The sequence below is a fragment of the Sinocyclocheilus grahami genome, unplaced genomic scaffold, assembly GCF_001515645.1.
Source record: "Sinocyclocheilus grahami isolate Dianchi unplaced genomic scaffold, SAMN03320097.WGS_v1.1 scaffold157.1, whole genome shotgun sequence".
Classification (NCBI taxonomy): domain Eukaryota; kingdom Metazoa; phylum Chordata; class Actinopteri; order Cypriniformes; family Cyprinidae; genus Sinocyclocheilus; species Sinocyclocheilus grahami.
In genome coordinates this window covers 142,072-167,997 of record NW_015505336.1, presented here as the reverse complement: position 1 = coordinate 167,997, position 25,926 = coordinate 142,072, and the positions used below count along the sequence as shown (strand labels likewise).

At 38.0% G+C, this 25,926-nt stretch overlaps 2 protein-coding genes across 3 annotated transcripts; both read left to right on the top strand.

Moving 5' to 3' along the window:
• Positions 1–2,257: 2,257 nt before the first annotated feature.
• LOC107592688 (ras-related protein Rab-11B-like) lies at positions 2,258–11,729 on the top strand. The gene is made up of 5 exons (XM_016282232.1): positions 2,258–2,390; positions 3,735–3,930; positions 8,926–9,119; positions 9,205–9,285; positions 11,147–11,729. Exons 1-5 carry the CDS (start codon positions 2,351–2,353, stop codon positions 11,290–11,292), a joined length of 657 nt encoding a protein of 218 aa, XP_016137718.1. The 5' UTR covers positions 2,258–2,350; the 3' UTR covers positions 11,293–11,729.
• A 1,797-nt stretch (positions 11,730–13,526) lies between these two features.
• LOC107592682 (E3 ubiquitin-protein ligase MARCH2) lies at positions 13,527–25,034 on the top strand. 2 transcript variants are annotated; one of them, XR_001610012.1, is made up of 6 exons: positions 13,527–13,678; positions 15,917–16,187; positions 16,276–16,480; positions 18,076–18,285; positions 22,135–22,919; positions 23,387–25,034. XR_001610012.1 is itself a non-coding variant. In XM_016282225.1 (5 exons), the coding sequence occupies exons 2-5, from the start codon at positions 16,012–16,014 to the stop codon at positions 22,291–22,293; spliced, it is 750 nt and encodes a 249-aa protein (XP_016137711.1). In that variant the 5' UTR covers positions 13,527–13,678; positions 15,917–16,011; the 3' UTR covers positions 22,294–23,352. The 2 variants fall into 2 exon arrangements, 1 of the variants encoding a protein (XP_016137711.1); XM_016282225.1 differs by lacking the exon at positions 23,387–25,034 and having other exon boundaries at positions 22,135–23,352.
• The last annotated feature ends 892 nt before the right edge of the window (positions 25,035–25,926 follow it).

Below are 25,926 nucleotides of genomic sequence, written 5' to 3'. Positions count from 1 at the left end.
TTGACCCTCTAACTCTAACACTTTCTATTCTATTTTAATTCTACTTTATCTATATTTATCTTTAAAAAAAAAAATTATTCTTTATTTAAAAAAAAACAACAAACAAAAACTAGCTTTCTATTTTTTCTATTCTATCTACTTATTTTTCTTTGTGTGTGTGTGTGTGTGTGTGTGTATAATATATATATATATATATATATATATACACACTTCTACGCGTTAACCGAGACTTGTCATTTGCAGTTATATATTGTTGCTCTTTTGTTAGTTTTGACTGCTTTTATTGTCCTCATTTGTAAGTCGCTTTGGATAAAAGCGTCTGCTAAATGACTAAATGTAAATATGTTATAAGTGTGCAGATATGTTATTTACAAAGTGTGCCGTTTACAAGTGTACAAATTTAGGATTCTGTGTATAAATATGTCAGTTGTGATGGACGATGTATGAAGTTTAATTGTTCAGGCTGAATATAGCCTGTGGGAAAAAACTGTTCTTGTGCCTGGCTGTTCTGGTCAGTGCTCTGTAAAACACAATTTTATCATAATGCTATCATGAAAGTTGTTTCTCAAATCTAAATAAGTATTTAACTTAACACAGTTAAAAAATGTAGGCCTCTATACAGTGCTGTGAAAAGGTTTTTGCCCCCTTCCTGTTTTTTTTTGTGTGCTTATTTGTCACTTAAAAGATTCAGATCATCAAACACATTTTAATAATACACAAAGATAACCCGAGTAAATACAAAATGCAGTTTCGAAATAATGATTTTATTTATTAAGGGATCAAAGCTGTCCAAACCTGCCTGGTCCTACGTGAGAAAGTAATTGCCCCCTAAATGACTGCTTGTGCCACCCTTTGCAGCAACAACTGTAATCAAGCGTTTGTGATAACTGGCAATGAGTCTTTCACATCGCTGTGGAGGAATTTTGGCCCACTCTTCTTTGCAGAATTGTTTTCATTCAGCCACATTGGGGGGTTTTCGAACATGAATGGACTGTTTAAAGTCACGCCACAGCATCTCAATCGGATTTAAGTCCGGACTTTGATTTGGCCACTCCAAAACCTCAATTTTGTTTTTCTTGAGTTATTCAGAGGTGGACTTGCTGGTGTGTTTGGGATCACTGTCCTGCTGCATAACCCAAGTGTGCTTGAGCTTAAGGTCACAAACTGATGGCCGGACATTCTCCTTCAGGATTTTCTGATAGAGTACTGAATTCATGGTTTTTGCACAATTATGGCAAGTCGTCCAGGTCTTGAAGCTGCAAAGCAGCCCCAGACCATCACACTACCACCACCATGTTTGACTGTTGCTATGATGTTCTTTTTATGAAATGCTGTGTTGGTTTTACGCCAGATGTAACGGGACACACACCTTCCAAAATGGTCAACTTTTGTCTCATCAGTCCACAGAATATTTGCCCAAAAGTCTTGGGGATAATCAGGATATTTTTTGGCAAATGTGAGACGAGCCTTTGTGTTCTTTTTGGTCAGCAGTGGCTTTTGCCTTGGAACTCTCCCATGGATGCCGTTTTTGCCCAGTCTCTTTCTTATTGTTGAATCATGAACACTGACCTTAATTGAGGCAAGTGAGGCCTGCAGTTCTTTAGATGTTGTTCTGGGCTCTTTTATGACCTCTTGGATGAGTCGTCGTTGCACTCTTGGTAGAGGAGACAAATGTGAGAGCTTCTGACTCTTTAGTGTAGGAGAAAAGACTGAGCACATGTGTGTGGTGTTGTTGAGATCTCTTCTAAAACTTTAAAGGAGACAAATGTGAGAGATCCAGCGTCTTTAAGGAGAAAATCTGAGCACAGTGTGTGATGATGATGAGGTCTCTTAAAAAACTTTAAAGGAGACCATTGTAAAGCTGGTTAGAGTTTTTGTCTCAGAAGACAAGTTTGAGAAGCAGCAGACTTGAGCAAAAATCTCCATTCAATCTTAAAGTAACCTAATTTTCTGTCTAGGAGAAATATTTGAGATGTTAAACAATGAAGGTATTTTAATTGGTCGGATCAGGTAGAAGTTGCACCTTACCTGTCTCATGTAGCCTGAACCCTTGTTTGCACAGGGAAATTCAAAATATTTATTTAAAAAATATTCTATGTAAAAAAAAAATAGATGCATATAATGCAAAATTTGCTTTTATTACAAATCTAAGCTGCAAACGTTTTTGCAGGTTTTCATTTATTTGTATTAATAACAACTCTCTCCGAGACATACGGTTTTTGGGTCATGGACCAGTTCAACCGATCACTAAAAGATCCGGCTCATAAGAACAGTTCGTTCACGAATCGGACATCGCTGATCAGGAGAGGTCCGTCGCCCAACAACAACATTTTAGTGCGGTAAACCAACAATGGGAACCCGCGACGACGAATACGATTATTTATTTAAAGGTACGTTTTTTAATGTATCAAAAATAAGAACAGACGTGTTTAGTTTTTCTTTATTATCAACGAAAACAGCAAGTTTCCTGATGACTGTGGCTAGCTGGGTTAGCTGGAATGCTAGTTTACTGGCGTTTGCTATCGACATATTAACCGGTGTCTTTCGAAGAATCAAGAGATGAAAGTAGATTAATGCATTTGAATATTGAGTTTAATGACTGCAGTATGAGAACGATAATGCAATTCGCGTATGTAGGTCGCATTGTGTTAGCTAAGCAGCTAACGTTAGATAGCTTCCAAACTAATGTGAGCTAAATAACTAGCTGTTTTAATGCAGTCATACCTAAACAACAAATAAACAAAAATGCACAGGGAAATTCAAAATATTTATTTAAAGAATATTCTATGTAAAAAAAAAAATAGATGCATATAATGCAAAATTTGCTTTTATTACAAATCTAAGCTGCAAACGTTTTTGCAGGTTTTCATTTATTTGTATTAATAACAACTCTCTCCGAAACATACGGTTTTTGGGTCATGGACCAGTTCAACCGATCACTAAAAGATCCGGATCTTAAGAACAGTTCGTTCACGAATCGGACATCGCTGATCAGGAGAGGTCCGTCGCCCAACAACAACATTTTAGTGCGGTAATTATTTAAAAGTTATATTGTTTAATTATTTATAAGTTACATATTTCAAAGTTCCTTCCCACATCGAGTTCCTGTTTTTACACAGTGCATTTAAAAAGAGTTTCAGTATGTGACAAAACCATAGATTTCTGTTGAGGTTTTACAGATGGGCCACTTTGGTTATTTTTGAGATTTCTTGTTAAAAGTTTTGACCCATTTTTAGATGTTGATATACTGGAGAACAACCGTTTTGTGAATTACTTCAGGGTTCCTCTAGAGAAAATGAATGATGACCACACTGCAACGGACACAGTATGAGCTGATTGATATTTTCTATGCCTTTCTCATCCCTTATATAATTTGGCTAGGCCTGTATTTTAGTTTTTAGGGTGTCAAATTGATGGAGCGAAGGGAAAATGACAGTGGAAGTGTGTGTTGGTAGATTACGGCTTCTCTCTTATCTCTATGTCCTCGTCATGTGGACGTAACCAGGATGGCTGACTAATCTAGTGTGTTTCTGCTTTTCAAATGATGACATTGTATATGCGCTTTGGGTGCACACTTTGGTTTGTGGTTTACTTTCAAGGACTCACATGGTAGATTGTTTCTGTTTTGTGGCCTTCATTTCATGCGGTGATGACTATGATATCTTCCCTATGGCTATGGTTTTTATAAGAGCAGCTGTGCAGCTGTCTTGTTCAAGCAGTCTTATGTTTTCTAGTGGTGCTCATTGGAGACTCTGGTGTGGGGAAGAGTAACCTGTTGTCCCGTTTCACTCGGAATGAGTTCAACCTGGAGAGCAAGAGCACCATTGGTGTGGAGTTCGCAACCCGCAGCATCCAAGTGGACAGCAAGACCATAAAGGCCCAGATTTGGGATACAGCGGGACAGGAACGCTACAGAGCCATCACATCAGCGTGAGTACATGGAGAAGTAATTAAATCTTAACCCAGAGTTCTGTGTGTGGGACGAAATTTTATACCAGAGTATGGCACTGTTTGGACCTCCCGTGTAGGGTCCTCAATTCGCAAGATTGAATGTCCTTTGTGTGGGCTGTCTGACTCTCAGCCATCATCTCTATGGGCCAACTAATTCTCACTCATCAGTCTGTATGGGCCATTGGGTTCACATATCTTCATGATTTATCATAATAATTCTATAAAAAAATGTTAAAGTTATTGATCAAATAATTTTACGTTAATTATTTATAGTATATTTGTAGTAGATCTATTAAAAGTACGATTATTTATTTACTTTTTAGAAATAATATAGAAAATATACTGTGACTAAAAGGTATACTAAAAATAAAATGATTTTAAAACAAATTATGTGAAAGTAATTTTATTAAATTATTATTATTAAAATGAATTTAAATCTCATAATTTTTTATTTATCCATGGTAATTAAATACATTAATTTTAGCATTATTGTGAAATTATTTTTAATTAATATATAATTAATATGGAGTATAATTTAAATTCTGTTTAATAATAGGAGGATAGGACTATAACTATGCTAGTATATAGTAGTATAATACTGTAAATTAAAAATAAAATAGTTTTTAATTGATAATTCTATAAGTGATTTCATAGAGTAATTATTGATAATTTATTTGATGTATGGCCCATAATAGTATATTAGTTAATGATAAAATAATTAAATTATAGTCAGGGCTTAAAGTTCTCCGGCACTGTGCCGGATCTCCGGCGTGCAGCATTTGGCTGCAGAAAAAAAATAGTCCTACATTTAAAAAAACAAATCTTGTTGATTGATATCACTTTTGAGTTCATGAGTTCGCCTACCAATGGTATGAGAGGAGCACAGCTTTCACTCTCAACCAAACTAACATTACTAGCCAATCAGAATGTTTTGCTCTTGTAAACACGAGACGCGCATAATAGTATCCAATTGTGGAGTCGCAGCCCTGATGAATGGAGAAGTGCGACAAAAAGCTGCGAGGCGCAATGGTCAAAGATGTCCATCTAGCGCATATTTACATAGAATAACTGTTCTTATTTTTGTAGAATAACTTGTAAACAGCTCAGAGTAATCATGTCATCTCCATAAAACGATATGATTGCCAGAACAAATTTACTGGGATTTTTGAAAAGGTCCTGTTCACACATGATCTATTAATGGTAATTTACCAGTGAAGACTGTATTGTGTGAAAGGGTCTAAACTCTTCCTCTGCATATGCCGTGAATTTGAATTGCTTAACATTCATCTGGAAAAACTGTGCATTATCTCGCTAGATTTGTAACGTAAATCGTTTATAAACCTTTGCCAACACAGGAGAATACATCAACTTATGTCTAAATATGCCATGTATTGTACATCGCGATTTCAAAATAAAAGTTTCTGCATGTGGCCAAATATTAAAATTAAATGGATTTAAACATCGTTTAATCATGCTGTAAAGTGAAACGTCACCAGGCCGTTGGCGCCCTCTGCAGGTATTTGTTTTAATACATAATGTACTTAAGTTGGTTATGTTCATATTATGTATAGGCATATTACATTATATATTTTAACAGTGTTGTTCAGTACAATCCTGTAATTTCTTGGTTTTGATATTTTATTTGAGCCAGTTATTATTGCCTCATCGTTAGTTTATATAAATAGTCATACTAAAGCCTGGTTTTCACTTGGGTCTGTTTGTTACTAAAAAAATATCAGATTACTCAGTTGTCAAAATAATCAGTAGATTACTTGATTACCAAAATAATCATTAGTTACAGCCCTAGATTAGTTAAAATATTTCTAAATGCAACTGCATTGTTTTACTTTTTGTAATTAAGACAAATATTTTGTCATTTAAAATTTCTTAAAAATAGTATAAAAAATTTGTCTCGTTTTATCTGTTATCTGTATTTTGTCTCGTCTCGTGAGTGTATTTTCATACCCCTAGTGTCTATGAGCGGTGATATAGCTCATAATTTTCCAAGTGTATGATATAGCCTAGCTTTCATTCTTCAGGTCAACCATATATTCATGAAAAAAAATCAGTTTGAATAAAGAAAGCAATAACTTTGCCATAGTATCCTTTCAAATGTTAAAGTTGCCACAGTCATTGCATACTTTGCGTGTGTTGCCCCTCCCCGCCCCCAGAAAAAAGTTCAGGCTCAGGATTTTATTTTGCTTTAACCGCTGTATAGTATACTTGCAGTATAATTAATAATAATACTTAATGTAAAATATCAAAATTGATTACAAATAATACATTATTTTTAAAATCAACTGCATCATTTAGTAAAGAATCATGGTTGAATCACTGTCAGAAAAAATTTATTTATCTCTCTTGTATGAATATGTTATTGTACTATATACTAGTGTTGTCAAAAGTACAGACCGTGATACCATTCGGTACTGAAATTTTAAAAACGTTGCGTCTATCAGCTGATCCGTCATCGTCAGCGGATCCCTAATATATCTGCACATAGACGATCCGCTGATAGACGTGGCTTTCAAATGGTCCCGTGTGTTTCTGTGTGAGTGTTCAGTGAACAGTGTGAAGTAGGGCTGTCAAAATGACTGAAAAACTAAATTCAAATTTCCATTTAAATATGAATGGAAATTATATTTTATATTCGAATTTAAAGGGGTGATATGATGCGATTTCAATTTTTCCTTTCTCTTTGGCGTGTTACAAGCTCTTGGTGCATAAAGAAGACCTGTAAAGTTGCAAATACTAAAGTCTCAAATCCAAAGAGATATTCTTTATAAAAGTTGAGTTAACCACGCCTACCTAAAACGGCTCATTCTAACATGCCCCCACATATCTACCTCACTATGTGGGAAGATTTGCATAACGCCGCCCAAATATTCACGCAAAGAAAGAAGGCTTAACTTTTATTCTCACTGTAGTGTTGTTGCCGCTGCCGCCATGTCCTGAAGACGCTGTGTGCTTCGTTGTGAAAGCGAAACTACTTTGCTTGGTCTTCCAAAAGAGGACGATATCCGCTTCGTCATGCCTAGAGCTGATCTGTGCTGGTCGCTGAGGGAATACATCAACTTAGTGCTGTGGATCACCGGATCGGCTTTCACCGTGGACGAAGCCCGGGGTCATCACATGTGGTTGCTGCTCCTTCGTCGAATCCGCTGGGTGCGCCGTTCTCGACCCCGCCGCCTTTGCTCATTCTAGCCCGGCCACAGCTCACTCTAGCCCGGCCACAGCTCACGCTAAGCCGCGGCTTTCTCTCACGCTAGTGTTTTTCGTTGTGAAAGTGAAACTACTTTGTTTGGTCTTCCAAAAGAGGACACGACTACAAATCAGTGGTTAAGTTGTATTTACTACACTGTTCCAGAACAGTTTAACCCAAATCCAGATGTGTGCAGCACATTTTATGGAGGACTGTTTACTGATCCTGGTAGAGTAGACTACAATGCCGGCTGTTCTGGCTCACATTCTGTAAGTACGTTTTCATGTAAAGGATTTGCCACTGATGATTCAAACGCGAGTTTTGGGCAGTAGAGTAGCATTTGTTGTTTGTCTTTTCTCCGATCACAAATGCAGACAGGGGTTTATGTTTACGCGGCGCGATGCAACGCAATGCATAAAAAGACAGTATAAGTCATTATAATCAGTAATTATGTCCCCACTGGATGCAACGAATGCCTCGTTTGTAATGGGTTTTAATGTTTTTGTCTCGTCGCTCCGGCCGGACACGGCATCACAGTATGGTGAGGGGCGTAACATTTCCGACACACGCTTGAGGTATTCGGCCAATCACAACGCACTGGATAGCTGGCCAATCACAGCACACCTCGCTTTTCAGACCGATGAGCTTTGTAAAAATCGACGTGTTTCAAAAAGGCGGGGCATAGAGGAGAAACAATAATGTACAGTATGTGAAAAATAATGTGTTTTTTTTACTTTAAACCACATAAACACATTTCATTAGACCAAATACACAAAATAATGTTCTTTTCAGCAGCATCATATGAACCCTTTAAAAGGCATAATTTCAGTTAGGGGGGAAAACGCTTTTGGCTTCTCTCCTGAGGCCACAAGAGGGCGCATCAAGCTAAATATTATGCACGTTTCTTCAAAGCATAATTAAATTACTACATTTGAAAAAAAGTGCATAATGTTTATAAACCATATATAATTAATAAAGTTGCTTAATTAGAAAAAAAACCCAGCACCATGCATGCATGTATAGTTTAATACAAAGGACCGAAAATCACAATCACAAATGTAGGCTACTTTCTTCATTTAAAAACATGCGATACAGTGGGATGGGGGAAAACCGCCATATAGTCTTGAGACATGTTTTTTAAAAGTTTAACTTGCATTAATTTTACATGGCTTTCTAAACATGCTGCTCTCTTGTGCGAGACGCGAGTGCAACGCTGATAGATGTCCCTCTAGACAAATGTGATAAATATGTGTTCTGTGTGAACGGCTTGGTTTCAGTTTCGCCATAAACAACATCTTCTCCACACTGATGCTCTCGTTTTCCGCAATATATTGAACGAACAACGTAGCAGCGCCGCATCTAGTGGCTTCAACTGGATAGGCTAACAAAAGCATTAAAATGCAATGACACTTACATTGCATTTCGTGTGCCACTGATAAGGCTGGCTGACGCAGACCTAAAATTCGAATGCAACGTTTTTGCATTCAAATGTGTTATTTTTATTTTTTTTTATTCGATGAATATTCGAAATTAAAAAATTGACAGCCCTAGTGTGAAACGATGGTCATTGAAGCCAATCATAGTCATATCTTTTGAGCGTGTGAACACTATGGCCAATCAATGCTGTTTAAGAATCTACTCAACAGTGCTCAAATCTTAGCGGGAGATGGACGTTTTTCAAATTTCAGTACTGAATGGTATCGCGGTCGGTACTTTTGACAACACTAGTATATACATTTTTAGTATATATTTTACGTGGGTCTCTTTCACAGATACTACCGGGGTGCAGTTGGAGCTCTTTTGGTCTATGACATCGCAAAGCATCTGACTTATGAGAATGTGGAGCGCTGGCTGAAGGAGCTGCGGGATCATGCGGATAACAACATTGTCATCATGCTGGTGGGCAACAAGAGCGATTTGAGGCACCTCAGGGCCGTTCCCACTGATGAGGCCAGAGCTTTTGCAGGTAAGCATTTCCTCCTGCATTTTCATGTTTAGTGAGAAAAGATCTACCTGAGGTGTTAAATTATCTTTCATCTTGTGTTATACAGAGAAGAACAATCTCTCCTTCATCGAAACATCAGCTTTGGACTCCACAAATGTGGAGGAGGCATTTAAAAACATACTAACAGGTGGGTCCTGATCGTAGTTAAAGTTACAGTCACATTACGGATATGTTCACATGGGGCGTCAAAGCTTGCCCGAGGGTGTGTCTGAAGCTTGGTGCTGACGCGACCATCATAATGACAACAGCTAGTCACATTACTTTTCTGGTGTTGCATGAACGCAATTGGCTAGCGACTGCGCTAGGGTATTTGCGTAATGCAATCTGATTGGCTGACGCCTGTGCTGGAGCTTGAAAATTTTAAAGTTTTTCCGTTTCTGCCATGAGCAACAGCAGTGCCCGCGACGCAACGGATCCACAATTCAGTTCGACAACTCATGACGTCACCCATTTAAAGTAAATTAGAAACGCAGGCGCCCCGTGTGAATGCACCGTTAGTGAAAAAAATGTAGTGGCCAAAAATCTGCAAAATGTACATTACGTGGATTCCTATTGAAATTACTGGATTTTGTAAAAAGTCACTTTTAAACCAAGCAGATGAATGTGGTGATTCCATGTGACCAACTCAAAATCACTGCAAACTTTCGTGTGTAATTGTTGAAATAACTGGATTTTGCCCACAAAAATCCACTTTCAAACTAATCCAGAAAAATAGCAGCGTGACCAATATGAAACGGTTGCGAAATATCTGAAGGGAAATATTTTGCCCTCATGCAATATTCCTCTTTGCATGAATTCCTATTTAAATTGCTGGATTTTGCCAGTAGATTTTGCCTGTAAAAAGTCTAAAAAGTAAATTTCAATCCAAGTCAATGTATTCTGCGACTCCATGTGACCAACTTGAACCTGTTGCAAAATCTGCTCGGGGAAATCTTTTTGCCAAGCCAGAGAATTTACCGCGTGACCAACACAAACCTGTTGCGAAATTTATGAGGGGAAATATTTCTCCCTCAGATTAAATTCCTGATCACATGGATTCCTATTGAAATGACTGGAAAAAATTGGGGGAAAAAAATAAAAAATTCGCAAAGCAGTACTTCAAGCTGGAGGATGATTTTATTGTCCTCTCGCTTCTTAAAAAGAGAAAAAGAAAGGAAATATTGGGTCCATCCAATCCTGAGATATAGAGAGGAAGAGTTCCCCCCTCCTTAAGGAGCAGCAGGATTATCTTGGGTGATTCAAAGTTAATTTCAGGATGTCAGTGGCTCAGTTTAATGCTTTGCTAACGATACTAGAGCCACATATTAAAAAGACCACCAATTTCTGTGAACTTTGTGTGCAAGGATCTTTACAGTGCTTTGTGCTGCGAGACGAAGTGGATGAACTTCACAATCGCCATTCTGGATTTTGGCGTTCGCTTGTATGGAGGCTCTGAATTGTCAAAACATCCCTCAAAACGCTTGCTACGGATTCGAAAAACGCAGAACATTTAACCGGATGCAAATTTTATTTTTATGATTTTTATCAAAGTTTCGAAGGCAGTGTGTAAACGTGATTGACAGCGTGAGGTCGTATTTATTTTTCAACGTGCGAAAATTTCGGACGAAAATTTCAATCTCCGTGTGCAATGACCTTAACGCTACGAATGCGCTGAAGCCATGTGACCAACTTGAACCTGTTGCGAAATCTGCATGGGGAAATATTACACGAAATTCCTGATCACATGCATTCCTGTTGAAATTATTGAATTTTTCTGCAAGCCAAAGAATTCGTCCCGGTGAAAAATGTGAACTCTATGCTAAATCTGTGAGGGGAAATATTTCGTCCTTTTGCGAAATTATTGATCGTGTGGATTCCTATAGAAATTATTTTCAATGATTTTGGCCATCGAACAGCTTTAATGTGCACCTTAATGTGTAGTGACACTACATTCCCATTGTGCGTCTCAAACTAAAAGTCTCTTAACATGTCACGACTTTTTGTTACAGAAATCTATCGGATCGTGTCACAGAAGCAGATCGCCGACAGGTCCATGCACGACGAATCTCCTGGCAACAACGTAGTGGACATTAGCGTGCCGCCCACTACCGATGGTTTAAAGGGCAACAAATTTCAGTGCTGTCAGAACCTGTGACCCCACTTCCCCCAGCTCTACCCCCACCCTTGGGCTTCAGTTCCCCTCTATTTATCTTGGCTTTGCTCCTGTGTGTTGTGCTATAGCTATGGCTGTTTCCTCTTTTTACCTCGTTGTGATTTCCACGCTAATTTTAGACGTCCCTTAGAAGCGTGACGTAACATTCCTTTTCCTTGTTTTGGGGGGGTTCTTGTTTGTTTGTCCCTATTTTTTTTTTTCTTTACTATTATCCACTGTCTGAATTCACGTTTTCCTCGGAAGTGATTATTTGGGCGCTGATCGTGTGATCCGCTCCTGTGGAAAAGGGATGGTGAGGGATCAGTGTGTCTTCGGCTTCCTCTGATGGTTATTCTCTGGGATCCACACTAAACGCCCACCGTCTGTTGAGCCAGATCCCTGACTTGGGATAAAAGGGCAAGTTTTTTTGAAAACAAAAATCGGATTTGCCTTTGATCGTGCGGATACCAAAGGAGGGCTGCTGTCATCTTTATTTCAATTCGTAAACATTTCACGCGTCACACCTCTAGTCCTATCCTGCAATATTTTACGCCAGGGCTGATGGGTGTGAAGTTGTGCAATTTGATCAACGTGTTCAGATTGCCATATATATAGCAGTTATGAATTGAGAAATTATTCAAATAACAGTTATTATATATATGTGTATGTGTATATGTATATGTGTATATATATATATATGTGTATGTGTATATGTATATGTGTATATATATATATATGTGTATGTGTATATGTATATGTGTATATATATATATATGTGTATGTGTATATGTATATGTGTATATATATATATATATATATATATATATATATGTGTGTATATGTATATGTATATGTAAACTATTCATTGCATTGCTGAGGTATTATAGCTCTTCAGTGGGAAAATGCAATGGTGCGCAGTGTTTTAGATGGTCAGTTGTTTCACCGGTCTGTGAAAGTCCATATATATTGGATTGTTTGACTGTCATACGGCTAGTTTGAAAATGCCTTATGTTTTCCCATACTGTGATTAAGATGCCTTTTTCGAGTGTGGTTATGTGACATTTACACATCCATGAAGTCACAACAGTTGTTTTGCCTTTTATCAGGTTACATTAAAATGGAAAATAAACCAAATTACTGTCACAATTGCAGTTGTGATTTTTAGTTTTGGACTCCATATTGCACAATATGACATGTATGTCTGAATCTGTACCTAGAATAGGTGTCATGTGTTGCATGGTTGGTATGACTCAAGCGATCTATTTAGTTTCCATGTCACAAGCTCTTTAAAGGAATATGCCAGGTTAAGTAGTTAAGGGTTAAATTACCTTCTTAAAATTACCTCCTTAAAATCTCAAAAATACAAAAGAAGGGGAATTAATTTGCTTAAACACAAAATTAAAAACTTTAAATATTTTTTTTAACTTTTTTTTAAATGATAGATGACTTTTCTTAATAAATAGTTACAAATAAAAGACAAAAGTGTTTAAGCACAAAAATGAAATCTTAATAAATTATTAGGTTAAGCATAATCTTTTTCAATTTGTTTGCTTTAAAAAAAAAAGTGATTCTAAACATTCAGTGACATTAGTTTGATATAAATGAGAAAAAAGGGGAGAAATTTATACAAAATTAAAAACAAAATATTAAGACATTCAAAAACAGTAACTTTGTTCACAGTTGCAAAATGTCATATCAAAGAAAACAAATTACATTTCTTAAACAATTTGGTCAAAATTAGAATTTTTTTAAATTTATATGCACAAAAGTGAAATATTAAACTGAGTGACATTCTTGATCTGGTAATGGGATAAACGTACACAAAACTAAAAACCTATTTATTATTTTTTTTATTAAAGACATAATTTAAAAAGTAAGTATTTTCAGATTACACTAAAACAATTTTCTAGGAGGAACTAAAGTGATTAAAAGTGTATTTTAGGCTAAGCTCAAAACTGAAAAATGAAATATCACATTGCGTTACGCGTAAATATGCCCATTTTGTACAGTATTGCTAAAAATAAAGACTAAATAGGCAAGTATTTAAGTTAAACAATTATTAAAAAATCAAAACCATATTAACATCACAACGCATAAAGCCTCACATGAGCAGTGAACAGTCCTTAGAAATAACAACAATAGGCACTTCTCGGATGATGGCTATTCACGAAAGCTGTTTAGGAACATTCCGAAGCAGCGCTGCGTAGAGAAGCGCCTCCCTCTGCGCTCTTATCGTACACGGCGCTAATCGGAGGCTGAGCCGAGTCGTCTGCTGGAAGGATCAAACCCAAAACAAGGCTTGTACTTTTACCTTACCGTTTGCAAACAAGCGTCACTTTTAAAAGGAATTCACCCTTAAAGGCAGCAGTTCAGCATGGAAAACCAGAAGGTAAGATTAGACGACAATAAATGATGTTGTAATCTCTAATCCCAGTCTTTGATGGCATATTTTGCTACATGGCTAATGTTACTAGCAGCCTAATGCAGCTGCATTACCACATTCACTCTGACTTCGTCTTAATACGTATCAAATCGGGTTGTTTTCGGTTTAAACGAATATCTAAGAAACATTTAGCGCTATATTGGAGGAAACTGATGTTTAATTTGTAGCTTGTGTTGTGTGCCAAAGGCCCACCCTAGACTAGTGTCAGACAGCTTGATAGATCAGATCAGACCAGATGGTTTAAATGTGGACTGATGTTATGGCTGCACAGGATTTCATATTTCATGTAAAATGGCAGTGCATTTATGCTGGTTATTCTCTCATCTCTGTTTCTGTCCGTCTATCCCTATGCTAGTAAAGGTTATATGTTGTTGGTTTGATCAGTAGATCATATCTAGATTTAATAATGCAGCGACTTGCCATTCATCAAAAGATGTGTAAAATAATGTTTTGAAACATACACTGCCCAAAAATGCTGTGTTAATGGCAGCTCACTAGGTTTTCTTTAGTGTATTGCTCAGTTAATAGACTAAGTTAACCTCAATATGCTTGTTTTTGTATTATAATGATATATTATGTTAAACGAATCCTCTTCTTGTTTCAAACCTGTGGAAACCAATCTGTGGAACACAAAAGGAGACGTTATGCAGAATGTCCAAGATACTCTTTTTCATTCATTGCAAGCTTGTAGTAGTTACAGCTGTCAAGCTCGGAAATAAGTCAAAATCAAGTTTTTGATTTAAAATAATTTCTTATACAAAACTTGGAATATAATGCACAATTCTTTGTGTGTGTGTGTGTATATATATATATACAGTGGGTACGGAAAGTATTCAGACCCCCTTAAATTTTTCACTCTTTGTTATATTGCAGCCATTTGCTAAAATCATTTAAGTTCATTTTTTTTCCTCATTAATGTACACACAGCACCCCATATTGACAGAAAAACACAGAATTGTTGACATTTTTGCAGATTTATTAAAAAAGAAAAACTGAAATATCACATGGTCCTAAGTATTCAGACCCTTTGCTCAGTATTTAGTAGAAGCACCCTTTTGATCTAATACAGCCATGAGTCTTTTTGGGAAAGATGCAACAAGTTTTTCACACCTGGATTTGGGGATCCTCTGCCATTCCTCCTTGCAGATCCTCTCCAGTTCTGTCAGGTTGGATGGTAAACGATGGTGGACAGCCATTTTTAGGTCTCTCCAGAGATGCTCAATTGGGTTTAAGTCAGGGCTCTGGCTGGGCCATTCAAGAACAGTCACAGAGTTGTTGTGAAGCCACTCCTTCGTTATTTTAGCTGTGTGCTTAAGGTCATTGTCTTGTTGGAAGGTAAACCTTCGGCCCAGTCGAGGTCCTGAGCACTCTGGAGAAGGTTTTCGTCCAGGATATCCCTCATCTTTCCCTCGATTGCAACCAGTCATCCTGTCCCTGCAGCTGAAAAACACCCCCACAGCATGATGCTGCCACCACTGTATACACACACTATTTTGTATTTTACATAAATGTGTGCCACATTGTATTTTATATTTGGAAAGAAGCAAAAGTAAAACATTGCCGCAAAAATGAACTGTAGATGGCAAATATTTATTTAAATATGTATTTTTAAAGTACAAATTAAGCTCTAATGCATTTGTGGCAAACTGTTGATTGTCACAAAAAAGAGATTTTGACTTGAAAAATAATGATTAAAAAAGACAAAGCAAAAATCATGCTTATAGTAAGAACTTTACAATGGTAGAAAATGGGATGGTTTTGGATGATTTAAAAGCAGAAATGTTCAATCTTATTATTATAAAAGCACTTAAATAAACTGTAAAGCTATTTAAACCATTATTTTTACAGCAATTTTAGGGTTTACAATGATGTATCTGCAACAAAATCGAATGCAACTTTACACATATTTGTGTTTTTACGCTTTTTTGAATGTTATTAAAATGGTGAGTCTTATCTTAGATTAGTTTATCTTAGTTTACAAATTGGCCACATGCACTTCCATTTTAAGCGTCTCACTGTAACTCTTTTTAAGAAAAGGAGGAAACATGACAGTTGGTAACATGAGTGTGCAGTTTGACAGTGTCTTCTGTGTGGTGCGTTGCTTCATTGCCAGTTGACAGTTGACCATTTTCGCTGTCGAAATTTCCCTAATGTAACCATTGTAAATGTTCCTCCTCTCTGCAGTGGTAGGGTCTTTGTGACTTGAGGTGTGGGAGCAAGGCTGCTCCCTGATTCCCCCCGGTGCTCCCCTGCCCCCCGCCCTCCTGGACGGCCCCGAAATGACCACAGGGGAGTGTTGCCACCTCCCAGGCTCCCTGTGCGACTGCACTGGCAACGCTGCCCTGTCTAAAACCGTGGAGGAGGCTGACAACCGCCGGGCCCAGTACGTCACCCAGGTCACGGCCAAAGATGGACGTCTACTATCTACTGTTATCAAAGCCCTGGGCACCCAGAGGTAGACAAATCTGAACAACATTTTCAATTTCAGGCAATGTATATTCCAGTTGCCTAAAGGCAAAGCTATTAACTTCCTTCTCTGTTAGCGATCGGCCGATTTGTCGGATCTGCCACGAGGGTCAAGATGTGTGCAATAGCGAGGGGCTTCTCTCCCCATGCGACTGCACCGGCACATTGGGCACGGTCCACAAGAGCTGCCTGGAGAAGTGGCTGTCCTCCTCTAACACCAGCTACTGTGAGCTGTGCCACACTGAGTTTACCATAGAGCGCCGGCCCCGACCCCTCACAGAGGTAACAAAGGTCAATGCCTTTAGCCTCGTCTGCATGGCTCGGCCCCGCTTTGCTATTGGACATTTACTTGCGTGTGTGCTTACATGGCATAATTTATTGTATTTGGGTCAAAGACGAGACATGAGTATCAAATTAAATTTATATAAGTGATTTCATATACATAGAAAGCAAAGTAAATGCAAGCGTCAACTTTATTGCTTTTAAATAACTTGTGACACTAAAATGTCAAAAGTGTGGGTGATATAATGTTCCATTGTCATTCAGCGAAACATATTTATCTAAAAATTCAACCCAATAAAATAATATATAATAATATACAGTGGGTACGGAAAGTATTCAGACCCCCTTAAATTTTTCACTCTTTGTTATATTGCAGCCATTTGCTAAAATCATTTAAGTTACATTTTTTCCTCATTAATGTACACACAGCACCCCATATTGACAGAAAAACACAGAATTGTTGACATTTTTGCAGATTTATTAAAAAAGAAAAACTGAAATATCAAAAAAATGATCATACAAAATTGTATAATATTTTAAATGATGAAAAACTTCTTGCTGACAATTGGGTAAAACCTAGTAGTTTGAAGGATGGTAGCAAAGATTGGTAAAGATTTAAAATGAATTCATTTGTTTTAATTAATAATAGAGTCTTTTAATGTAATTTAATGATTCTGGCTCTAAATACATCTGATTTCCTATATTATGTATTAGCTTAAATGCACTTATCAGAAGCAGTCAAAAGTTTGGTTTAGTGGTAATAAGTATTCAAAATATATTCTTTAACTGACAGTCTGCAAAGGAGTGAGAAAATATGTTGAAAGACTCAATATACACAATACACTCAAATACACAAGTTTATACACAAAGAAGTTTGTTTTTCTTTTTTCACAAAATCTGTTATTTTCTGTTGCTGTTTGGGTGCAGTAAAACATCCACAGATGCAGCAGAAAACATCTGGGTCATGTTTGCTAGGATAACTTTATCCTTGAAATCAGGATTAGTTATAAAATAATGTCTTCAGAATCATTCATAAAATCGACTGAGAATTGACCAAATAGTTGTAACCTGGCTCAGGAAGGTAGAAATCATGTCTTTAAGGCAGTTTTTTTAATATATCTAAGGGAAAGTACAAGATTTCCTCACCTTACAAATCGTTGTTGAAAGCAAAAATGCTATGAAATGTAAATGCTTTCATATTTTATATCATAATAATTATAAGAAACAAATATTGGATTTCATATTCAGCAAATACGATGCAAGGCATTGTTATCATTACTGCTGTCATTATTTATGCAATGTTTTTGTCTTTTATTTAATCAATTTTCATCTTTGTTTTGTCATGACTAATTGATTTAAGAAATTATCCAAACATTAGATTTAAGTCAGTCAACCTTACCGTTGAATAGTACTCTTATATGTAGACCCAATATTGATAGCAAATTAAGTTGAAGTGGTAAAAATATTGTTCAAACTGATCTTTACTAAGAATGTTGACTGTGAAATTGATTACTGGCCATAACATGTAATTATTGGTATTCGGGCAAATTGTCTATCTATTCTTCATCACTAATCCTCACATCATCTTTCAATAGTGGCTCAGGGACCCGGGCCCCCGGAATGAGAAGCGCACCCTCTTCTGTGACATGGTGTGCTTCCTGTTTATAACGCCCCTGGCAGCCATCTCAGGCTGGCTGTGTCTACGGGGGGCACAGGACCACCTGCACTTCAACAGTCGCCTGGAGGCAGTTGGCCTCATCGCTCTGACCATCGCACTCTTCACCATCTACGTCCTCTGGACACTGGTACTGCATTACAATCCATCAAATGCAGATTAAAATTTTTATTCTGAAACAGAATGCTTAAATTCATTTAAGGGGAATCACACAAAGACTTACCTGAACATGTCTGGGTCATATTTCACTCCAAAAATCAAAAGGAAAAAAAATAATTAAGTTAATTGTGTTCTCTTTACCAAAATGCAAAAAAACCTCATTCTCATTACCATTATATCATAAAAATTGCACATTTGCCACTCTTATAAAGGCCCTTTTGCACCTTATGCACTTTCTGTGGAAGTTCTAGGTATTTTTTGTGATTTGCGCAAACAAGGCGGTAAAGTTTACTAAAGGAATCGTTCGCCTGACAATGAAAATGCCATTATTTACTTACCTATGTCACTCCAAACTTGAGTAATGATATTTTAATCCTAAAACAATCGACCATACAATAGTTTTGAGCAAGAATGAAATGAAAGTGGTAATCTTTCCAGAAGCTCTGAAATCTCATTTACGTTCAAATAATGTCTGAACACCTCCCCCCCCCCCCCAATAAAAATAATGCTTTATGTTAATTGTGTTAGACGTGTTTAATAATGTCGCGCTGATAGCCTAGTGAGCAGTGTGCTTTCATATAATGCCATTGCATTGCAGGTGTCCCGAGTTCGAATCTTGGCTCAAGGACCTTTCCCGGTCCCACCCTCTTCTCTCTCCCAGTTCACTTCCTGTCTTACTCTACATTATCCTATCTCAATAAAGACAAAATGTCAAAAATAAATCTAAACGTAATTAAATTAAGAAAAAAAAAACAAAGTTTAATTTACCATCATTGGCAAAAACTCTTTCTCAGCTTGTCAGCGAACTACGGCTCTGTGTATTAAATGCGGCTCCATCTGAAAGCATGTGATGGAGATTTACTACTAATCACAGAACCGGCTTTACTGACGACATGCACATGACAGTCGCATGCGATTAATTGCACAGCCCTAATGGTAACCGCTATTTTATGGCGCTTTTCCACTGCGTGGTACGACTCGACTCGGCTCGGCACGGCTCAGTACGGAACGGCACGGCTCGGCACGGCTATAAAGACAAAATGTCAAAAATAAATCTAAACGTAATTAAATTAAGAAAAAAAAAAACAAAGTTTAATTTATCATCATTGGCAAAAACTCTTTCTCAGCTTGTCAGCGAACTACGGCTCTGTGTATTAAATGCCGCTCCATCTGAAAGCATGTGATGGAGATTTACTACTAATCACAGAACCGGCTTTACTGACGACATGCACATGACAGTCGCATGCGATTAATTGCACAGCCCTAATGGTAACCGCTATTTTATGGCGCTTTTCCACTGCGTGGTACGACTCGACTCGGCTCGGCACGGCTCAGTACGGAACGGCACGGCTCGGCACGGCTCGGCTTGGGGTTTCTCGTCTGTCCACTGCAGTTCAGTACCGCTTTAGTGTGGGCGGGATTATTCACATGTCGTTATAGTTGCGCTGCCTCTATTGCCGCGACTCCTGAAAAACGTTTTTATTTCGCGTCGCCCCATCAAGCTCTCGCTGGATCTGCTCCTCTGCTATCAACGTGAGGTAACGTCTATACTTCCTCAACAGACAACGAAATAGCCACATTTTGGTTGTAGGAAAAAGGTGCGCTTGTTCAAAACAGTTACGTTCGATCCTTTGCTGGCTGTGCTGATTTAAATCTAGCGGTTCTGTTGTATTTGTGTCGCAAGTTCAGTGACGCAGGTAGTGACGATTCTCTCCGGCCAATCCGTGATCTGCAGAGTTTACACGTCACGTTTTGGTAACGGTACGGTTCACTTGGAACCTCAACCGAGGTGGTACTAAAAAAAGTACCAGCAACGAAATAGCCACATTTTGGTTGTAGGAAAAAGGTGCGCTTGTTCAAAACAGTTACGTTCGATCCTTTGCTGGCTGTGCTGATTTAAATCGTCAGGTTCTGTTGTATTTGTGTCGCAAGTGCAGTGACACAGGTAGTGACGATTCTCTCCGGCCAATCCGTGATCTGCAGAGTTTACACGTCACGTTTTGGTAACGGTACGGTTCACTTGGAACCTCAACCGAGGTGGTACTAAAAAAAGTACCAGGTACTGTACCCAGTGGAATCCCCCCCCCCCCCCCAAAAGTGAACCGTACTGAGCCGTACCGTGCAGTGGATAAGCGCCATTAAAGTGTAAACTGTCCTCCTCGCTGCTGTGTTAAAAAGATTTGGTAATGGAAAAATCTCATTCTCAATACTGCAATGCAGAAAATCTGGTTCTCTTTACTGTGATGCAAAGAAATCTTGTTTTCACAAGTGTAATGCAAAAACTATATAATTTTCATAACGTAATGACAGAAAAATCACATTTTCATTGCCGTAATGCAAATAAATCCCATACTCATTACCACAATGCAAAAAATAAACCTGATTCTCATTACCATAATGCAAAAAATTACTATAGTTCATAAAAAAGTAAAATGTTTAAGTCAAGTCACCTTTATTTATATAGTGGTTTTAACAAATACAGACTGTCAAAGCAGCTTTACAGTATCAAATAGGAAAATTAGTTAATCATTGAATTCAGTGATGTCGCTGGAAAATAATTACGTGTTCCCCAACTAAGCAAGCCAGAGGTGACAGAGGCAAGGACCCAAAACTCCATCGGTGAGAGAATGGACAAAAAAACCTTCGGAGAAACCAGGCTCAGGCCAGTTCTCTGGCCAGACGAACCAGCAGATTGTTCCAGGCTGGTTCCTGTGGTCTTGTCCCGATGGCCATCTAGGAGACAAGATCTTCACTGGGGATCAGTGTCTGGGGCTCATCTAGTTGTTCTAGTCTCCGCTGACATTCAGGGATGTACAGGTCATCTCTAGGTGCTGATCCACCATCTGGACTCGATACGGACTGGATCTGGTGGCTACGGTGACCTCGAAATAAGAAAAAAAAACAGACTAATATTAGCGTAGATGACATTCTTCTTACAATGTAACAAGAACATTGGGTGTAATGGGAAGTGTTCGCGGTTCCATTTGACCTAATTAATGCAGCCTAACAATCCTTTAACGGATTTGAATATTAGTGAATTGAAGTGACATGTGGCCAAGTATGGTTACCCATACTAGGAATTAGTGCTCTGCATTTAACCCATCCTAAGTGCACACACACAGCAGTGAACACGCACCCTGGAGCAGTGGGCTCCGGGTGTGTTATGCAGTTATGCAGCAGTTATGCTGCAGCGCCCGGGGAGCAGTTGGGGGTTCGGTGCCTTGCTCAAGGGCACCTCAGTCGTGGTATTGAAGGTGGAAGAGAGCGCTGTACATTCACTCCCCCCACCTACAATCCCTGACGGACCCGAACTCACAACCTTTGGGTTACAAGTCCGACTCTAACCATTAGGCCACGACTTCCCTAATGGAACATATTAGAAATGTGTTAGTGTGTTATGTGTAAGCCAGGTTAAAGAGATGGGTCTTTAATCTAGATTTAAACTGACAGAGTGTGTCTGCCTCCCGAACAATGTTTGGCAGATTGTTCCAGAGTTTGGGCGCTAAATAGAAAAAAATATAAAATTAAAAAAAAATTGTAAGTTTGTAAAAATTGTAAATTTGTAAAAATATTACATAGTAATATTTTTTTGGACCACCTTAAGTTTATGCTGAATTTATTACAAAAAATTGTGTGTTATATTCTGGTAATGAGAATTGGAGAGTGGAGAGAATGTTCTTATAATTTCTTATTTCATAGTTTTTCTTCTCATTTTGGTGGGAAATGTTACCCAGATATATTTTTCACAAAAATTTACCATTTTAATTTCTAGGACTTGGTGCTTAAACCAAAAGTGTGAAAAATTGTCCTTGTTTTGCAGGTCTCATTCCGCTACCACTGTCAGTTGTACTCGGAGTGGAGACGAACCAATCAGAAAGTCCTCTTGCTCATTCCTGACACCAAGGGTGCACACTCTACCCAGCATTCCTTGCTTTCCACAAAGCTGCTGAAAAAGACAGCAGACGAGACCATAGTATGAGAGACGTGGTTTGGGGGAGCGGGGCCCGATCGGGGTGGTATTAGTGTGCTACAGGTTCTTGACACAGCGTCGTCAACTAGAGCCGCGGCATTTTGGATGCATTCTTTTCTATTTAATCCTTTTTATCTAAATATGTGAGCACTTCATTTATTTTATTTTAATGTTTTTTTTCCAAGCCTTTATAAGTGTGTTGTTTTTATTTATTTGGGGCTTGAACAGCCAGGCTGAGGCCCCATACTGTTCAGTATGCATTGTATTTGAAACAATCGGAAAACTAACTTATGTGTATAGACAATTCCTTTGAGCACAGCGGCGAGGGATTATGACTCAAGTACATACAGCTGCTGAAGCTTAAAACCAAACCTTTCTTTCATTTTCGATGTATCGTTTTTCTACTCATCTACCTTCAAGTACTTTCCATCTTAACCTGACAGAGTTGCGCCTAAGCGAACTTAGTCTTTGTGGCTCCTATACGATTTAGTCAAGATATAATTATATAAATATATACACACTAAGTGAACAAGTAAGCTTTAAGCTTCGATAGACTTGGGTGTTACAGGACCATTTGCTTGGGCAATGAATGTGGAGGCTGATGTATATCTGCGGATGCTCAAGCTCATCCGGAGGTTGGCGAAAAAAATAGAGTGCAATAACACGCCGCCATTGGCATGATTCTGCTGTGAACACACGCAGGTTTTCATGCATGCCTATTTCATTTCGCAAATCTCATTAAATTGGTGACTGTTCGTGAGTTTCAATTTTGCGTACAGATCAAAGCCTGTTTTTCCGAACCGAACGGTCCCCGAACAACGTAAAACAGCATGCGGTGGTTTTAAAGTCGTAGCACTTTCTGACAACGTAGCCTAGATGTGAGCTGAACAAATGTAGATATGTGTACACTTTTGGGATGCAAATATGTGGCAACTTTATATGTTGTTGTTGAGTTGTGATGAGTGCAGATGCAAACAGACCTCTACAGTTCATTGTTGAATCATTTTCAGAATCATTTTTTCCTTCGTTTTTTAGGTGAGTGTTTAAAGACGAATGTGTATGTGTGTTTACAGTATCTGCGGATGCTCAAGCTAATCCGGAGGTTGGCGAAAAAAATAGAGTGCAATAACACGCCGCCATTGGCATGATTCTGCTGTGAACACACGCAGGTTTTCATGCATGCCTATTTCATTTCGCAAATCTCATTAAATTGGTGACTGTTCGTGAGTTTCAATTTTGCGTACAGATCAAAGCCTGTTTTTCCGAACCGAACGGTCCCCGAACAACGTAAAACAGCATGTGAGCTGAACAAATGTAGATATGTGTACACTTTTGGGATGCAAATATGTGGCAACTTTATATGTTGTTGTTGAGTTGTGATGAGTGCAGATGCAAACAGACCTCTACAGTTCATTGTTGAATCATTTTCAGAATCATTTTTTCCTTCGTTTTTTAGGTGAGTGTTTAAAGACGAATGTGTATGTGTGTTTACAGTATGCATTTTGTAAGCTCTGGCTCTTTGTGCTGTTTAGTTAGCATCAAATGCCTGAGGTTGAGGATGGCATACTTGGGATTTTGTAGCAGTTTACTTTGTGAAAGATGCAGGTCAAGCCGCAGGGGAAGACGTAATTGTAAAGCTAAACATCATTGCCAGACCAGTAACGAAACCGTCGTCCATGAATGACACTACAGTATTTAAGCAAAGGTGTCTTTTAGCTGTGTCATATTGGTGCAAGAAGAATCTGCAGAACACCAACCCTCCGATCTTTTCATTCCCTACGGTTATGTACCATCTGAAAGTGTGAGAATGGGATAGGCAGTATCGTAATAATTGCACATTTGCCACTCTTAATGTGGACCCTTTTGCGCCTTATGCACTCGCTGTGGAAGATCTATGTCTAGAAAAGATTTGCGCAAAATTTTGGCGGTAAAGTTCACTGAGGGCATTGTTCACCTGATGATGAAAATGTCGTTATTTATTCACCCTAATGTCACTTCAAACTTTACTGCTGTTATTTTAATCGTAGAACAATTTTGGTGAATCATTTCCGGAACGCATACAATGACAATTTGTAGTGACCTTGTCTGTCAAGCTTCAAGATCGCAATGAAAGCGGTTCATATGAAACATGAACCCTTTTACAAGTTCATTCAATAGTTTCGTGCAAGAACCTGAAAGAAATAAAAGTGGTAATCTTCTCCAAAGCTCTAAAATCTCACTTACGTTCAGATTCTGTAATGGTTGATTTGCCACGCCTAGTTTATTTGTGAAAGACTTTTAAGTGAATCGCCACTTAAAAAATTAGCTTCGTATGACTTCAGTTGGAATATAGTGTGCAAGCCGTATAGACCACATGGAATTTTTTTTTTTTACTTTCTAGAAAAGATTATGGTGAAAATTCTTCAGATGTTAATGGAAGCTTGGTTCCAGGATGGGATTAAAAAATTGTACAAAAAATGATTAAAAAAAATTAAAAAGTTGTATATCTCACAATTCTGTTTTGTTGGACAATACCAGCAGTACTTAATAAACAGTATAAAATTTTTCAGTTCAGTTCAATTCTCTGGTATTGTTCAATTATAATTATAAATATGTTATATACCTTTTACATTTTGTTAACCATACATAACTTTCTCACCACTCTGGCAATTCTGAGAAATTCGGAGTTGTGAGATATAATTAGGAATTGTGAGATATAATTAGGAATTCTGAGAAGAAAGGTCTGACTTGTGTGTTAACACAATTAAGAGCAAAAAATAAGATAAAATTGTGAGAAAGTTGCGGTCACTTTTTTTAATTTTATATTCTGTAGCAGAAAATAAAACAGAATTGCAAGACTCTAAATTCAGAATTCTGAGGGGGAAAAAAATTAAATTGCGAGATGTAAACTAAGAATTCTGAGAATAGTCAAAATTGTGAGATATAAACTTGCCATTGTTAGAAATAAGTCAGAATTGTGAGATATTGTTTTAATCCCGTAATGGAACAACATGAGGGTGAATAAATAATGACAGAATTGTAATTTTGGCTGAACTGTTCTTTTAAGGCTAATAAAATGAGCTACCTAAGATATGTAGGTCCATGAATTCTTTTATTGTAAATTCTGATGCGTCTCAATTGTAAATGTGTAGATAAATTGATGTCTCTGTTATTAAGAAGTGTTGTGTGCTGTAGGTCCAGGGTTCTGTATGTGTGTGTGGAGCAGACAGGCCCACGAATGTCTGGATTATTTGCTGACCACTTGTTTTAAATGGGTCCTATTATGCTCTTTTACAAAGTCTTGATTTTGTTTTAGGGGAGTACTAGAACAGGCTCTCATACTAAGTTGTTCGAAAAACATTATTTTTCACATATTTTGCATTATTACAACACCTCTCTCCCCAGTCTTTCATGAACGGCTCGAATAGTTCCTGTATCAAATGAAGGCCCGCCTTCTGAAATATGAAATGTGCTGTGATTGGTTAGCTGGGCCAGTGTGTGTTGTGATTGGCTCCACTCGGCGCCTGGTCGGGAAATGTCACGCCCCTTACATAGCCGCCTGCGAGCTTCAGTGTAAATATTGCGTCAAAATCTAATCAATTTGAGCGTGATTTAAACCCGGATGATTATAACCACTCTAAGTTTGTCTGCCTTGGGAAAGCT

Coding starts and splice junctions, on each gene's coding strand:
- LOC107592682 (XM_016282225.1), top strand. CDS start 16,012: ATGACCACAGGGGAGTGTTGCCACCTCCCAGGCTCCCTGTGCGACTGC. Junction 16,188..16,275: donor AAAGCCCTGGGCACCCAGAG/GTAGACAAATCT, acceptor CTTCTCTGTTAG/CGATCGGCCGATTTGTCGGA. Junction 18,286..22,134: donor TCTACGTCCTCTGGACACTG/GTACTGCATTAC, acceptor CTTGTTTTGCAG/GTCTCATTCCGCTACCACTG.
- LOC107592688 (XM_016282232.1), top strand. CDS start 2,351: ATGGGAACCCGCGACGACGAATACGATTATTTATTTAAAG. Junction 3,931..8,925: donor TACAGAGCCATCACATCAGC/GTGAGTACATGG, acceptor TCTCTTTCACAG/ATACTACCGGGGTGCAGTTG. Junction 9,120..9,204: donor TGAGGCCAGAGCTTTTGCAG/GTAAGCATTTCC, acceptor TGTGTTATACAG/AGAAGAACAATCTCTCCTTC.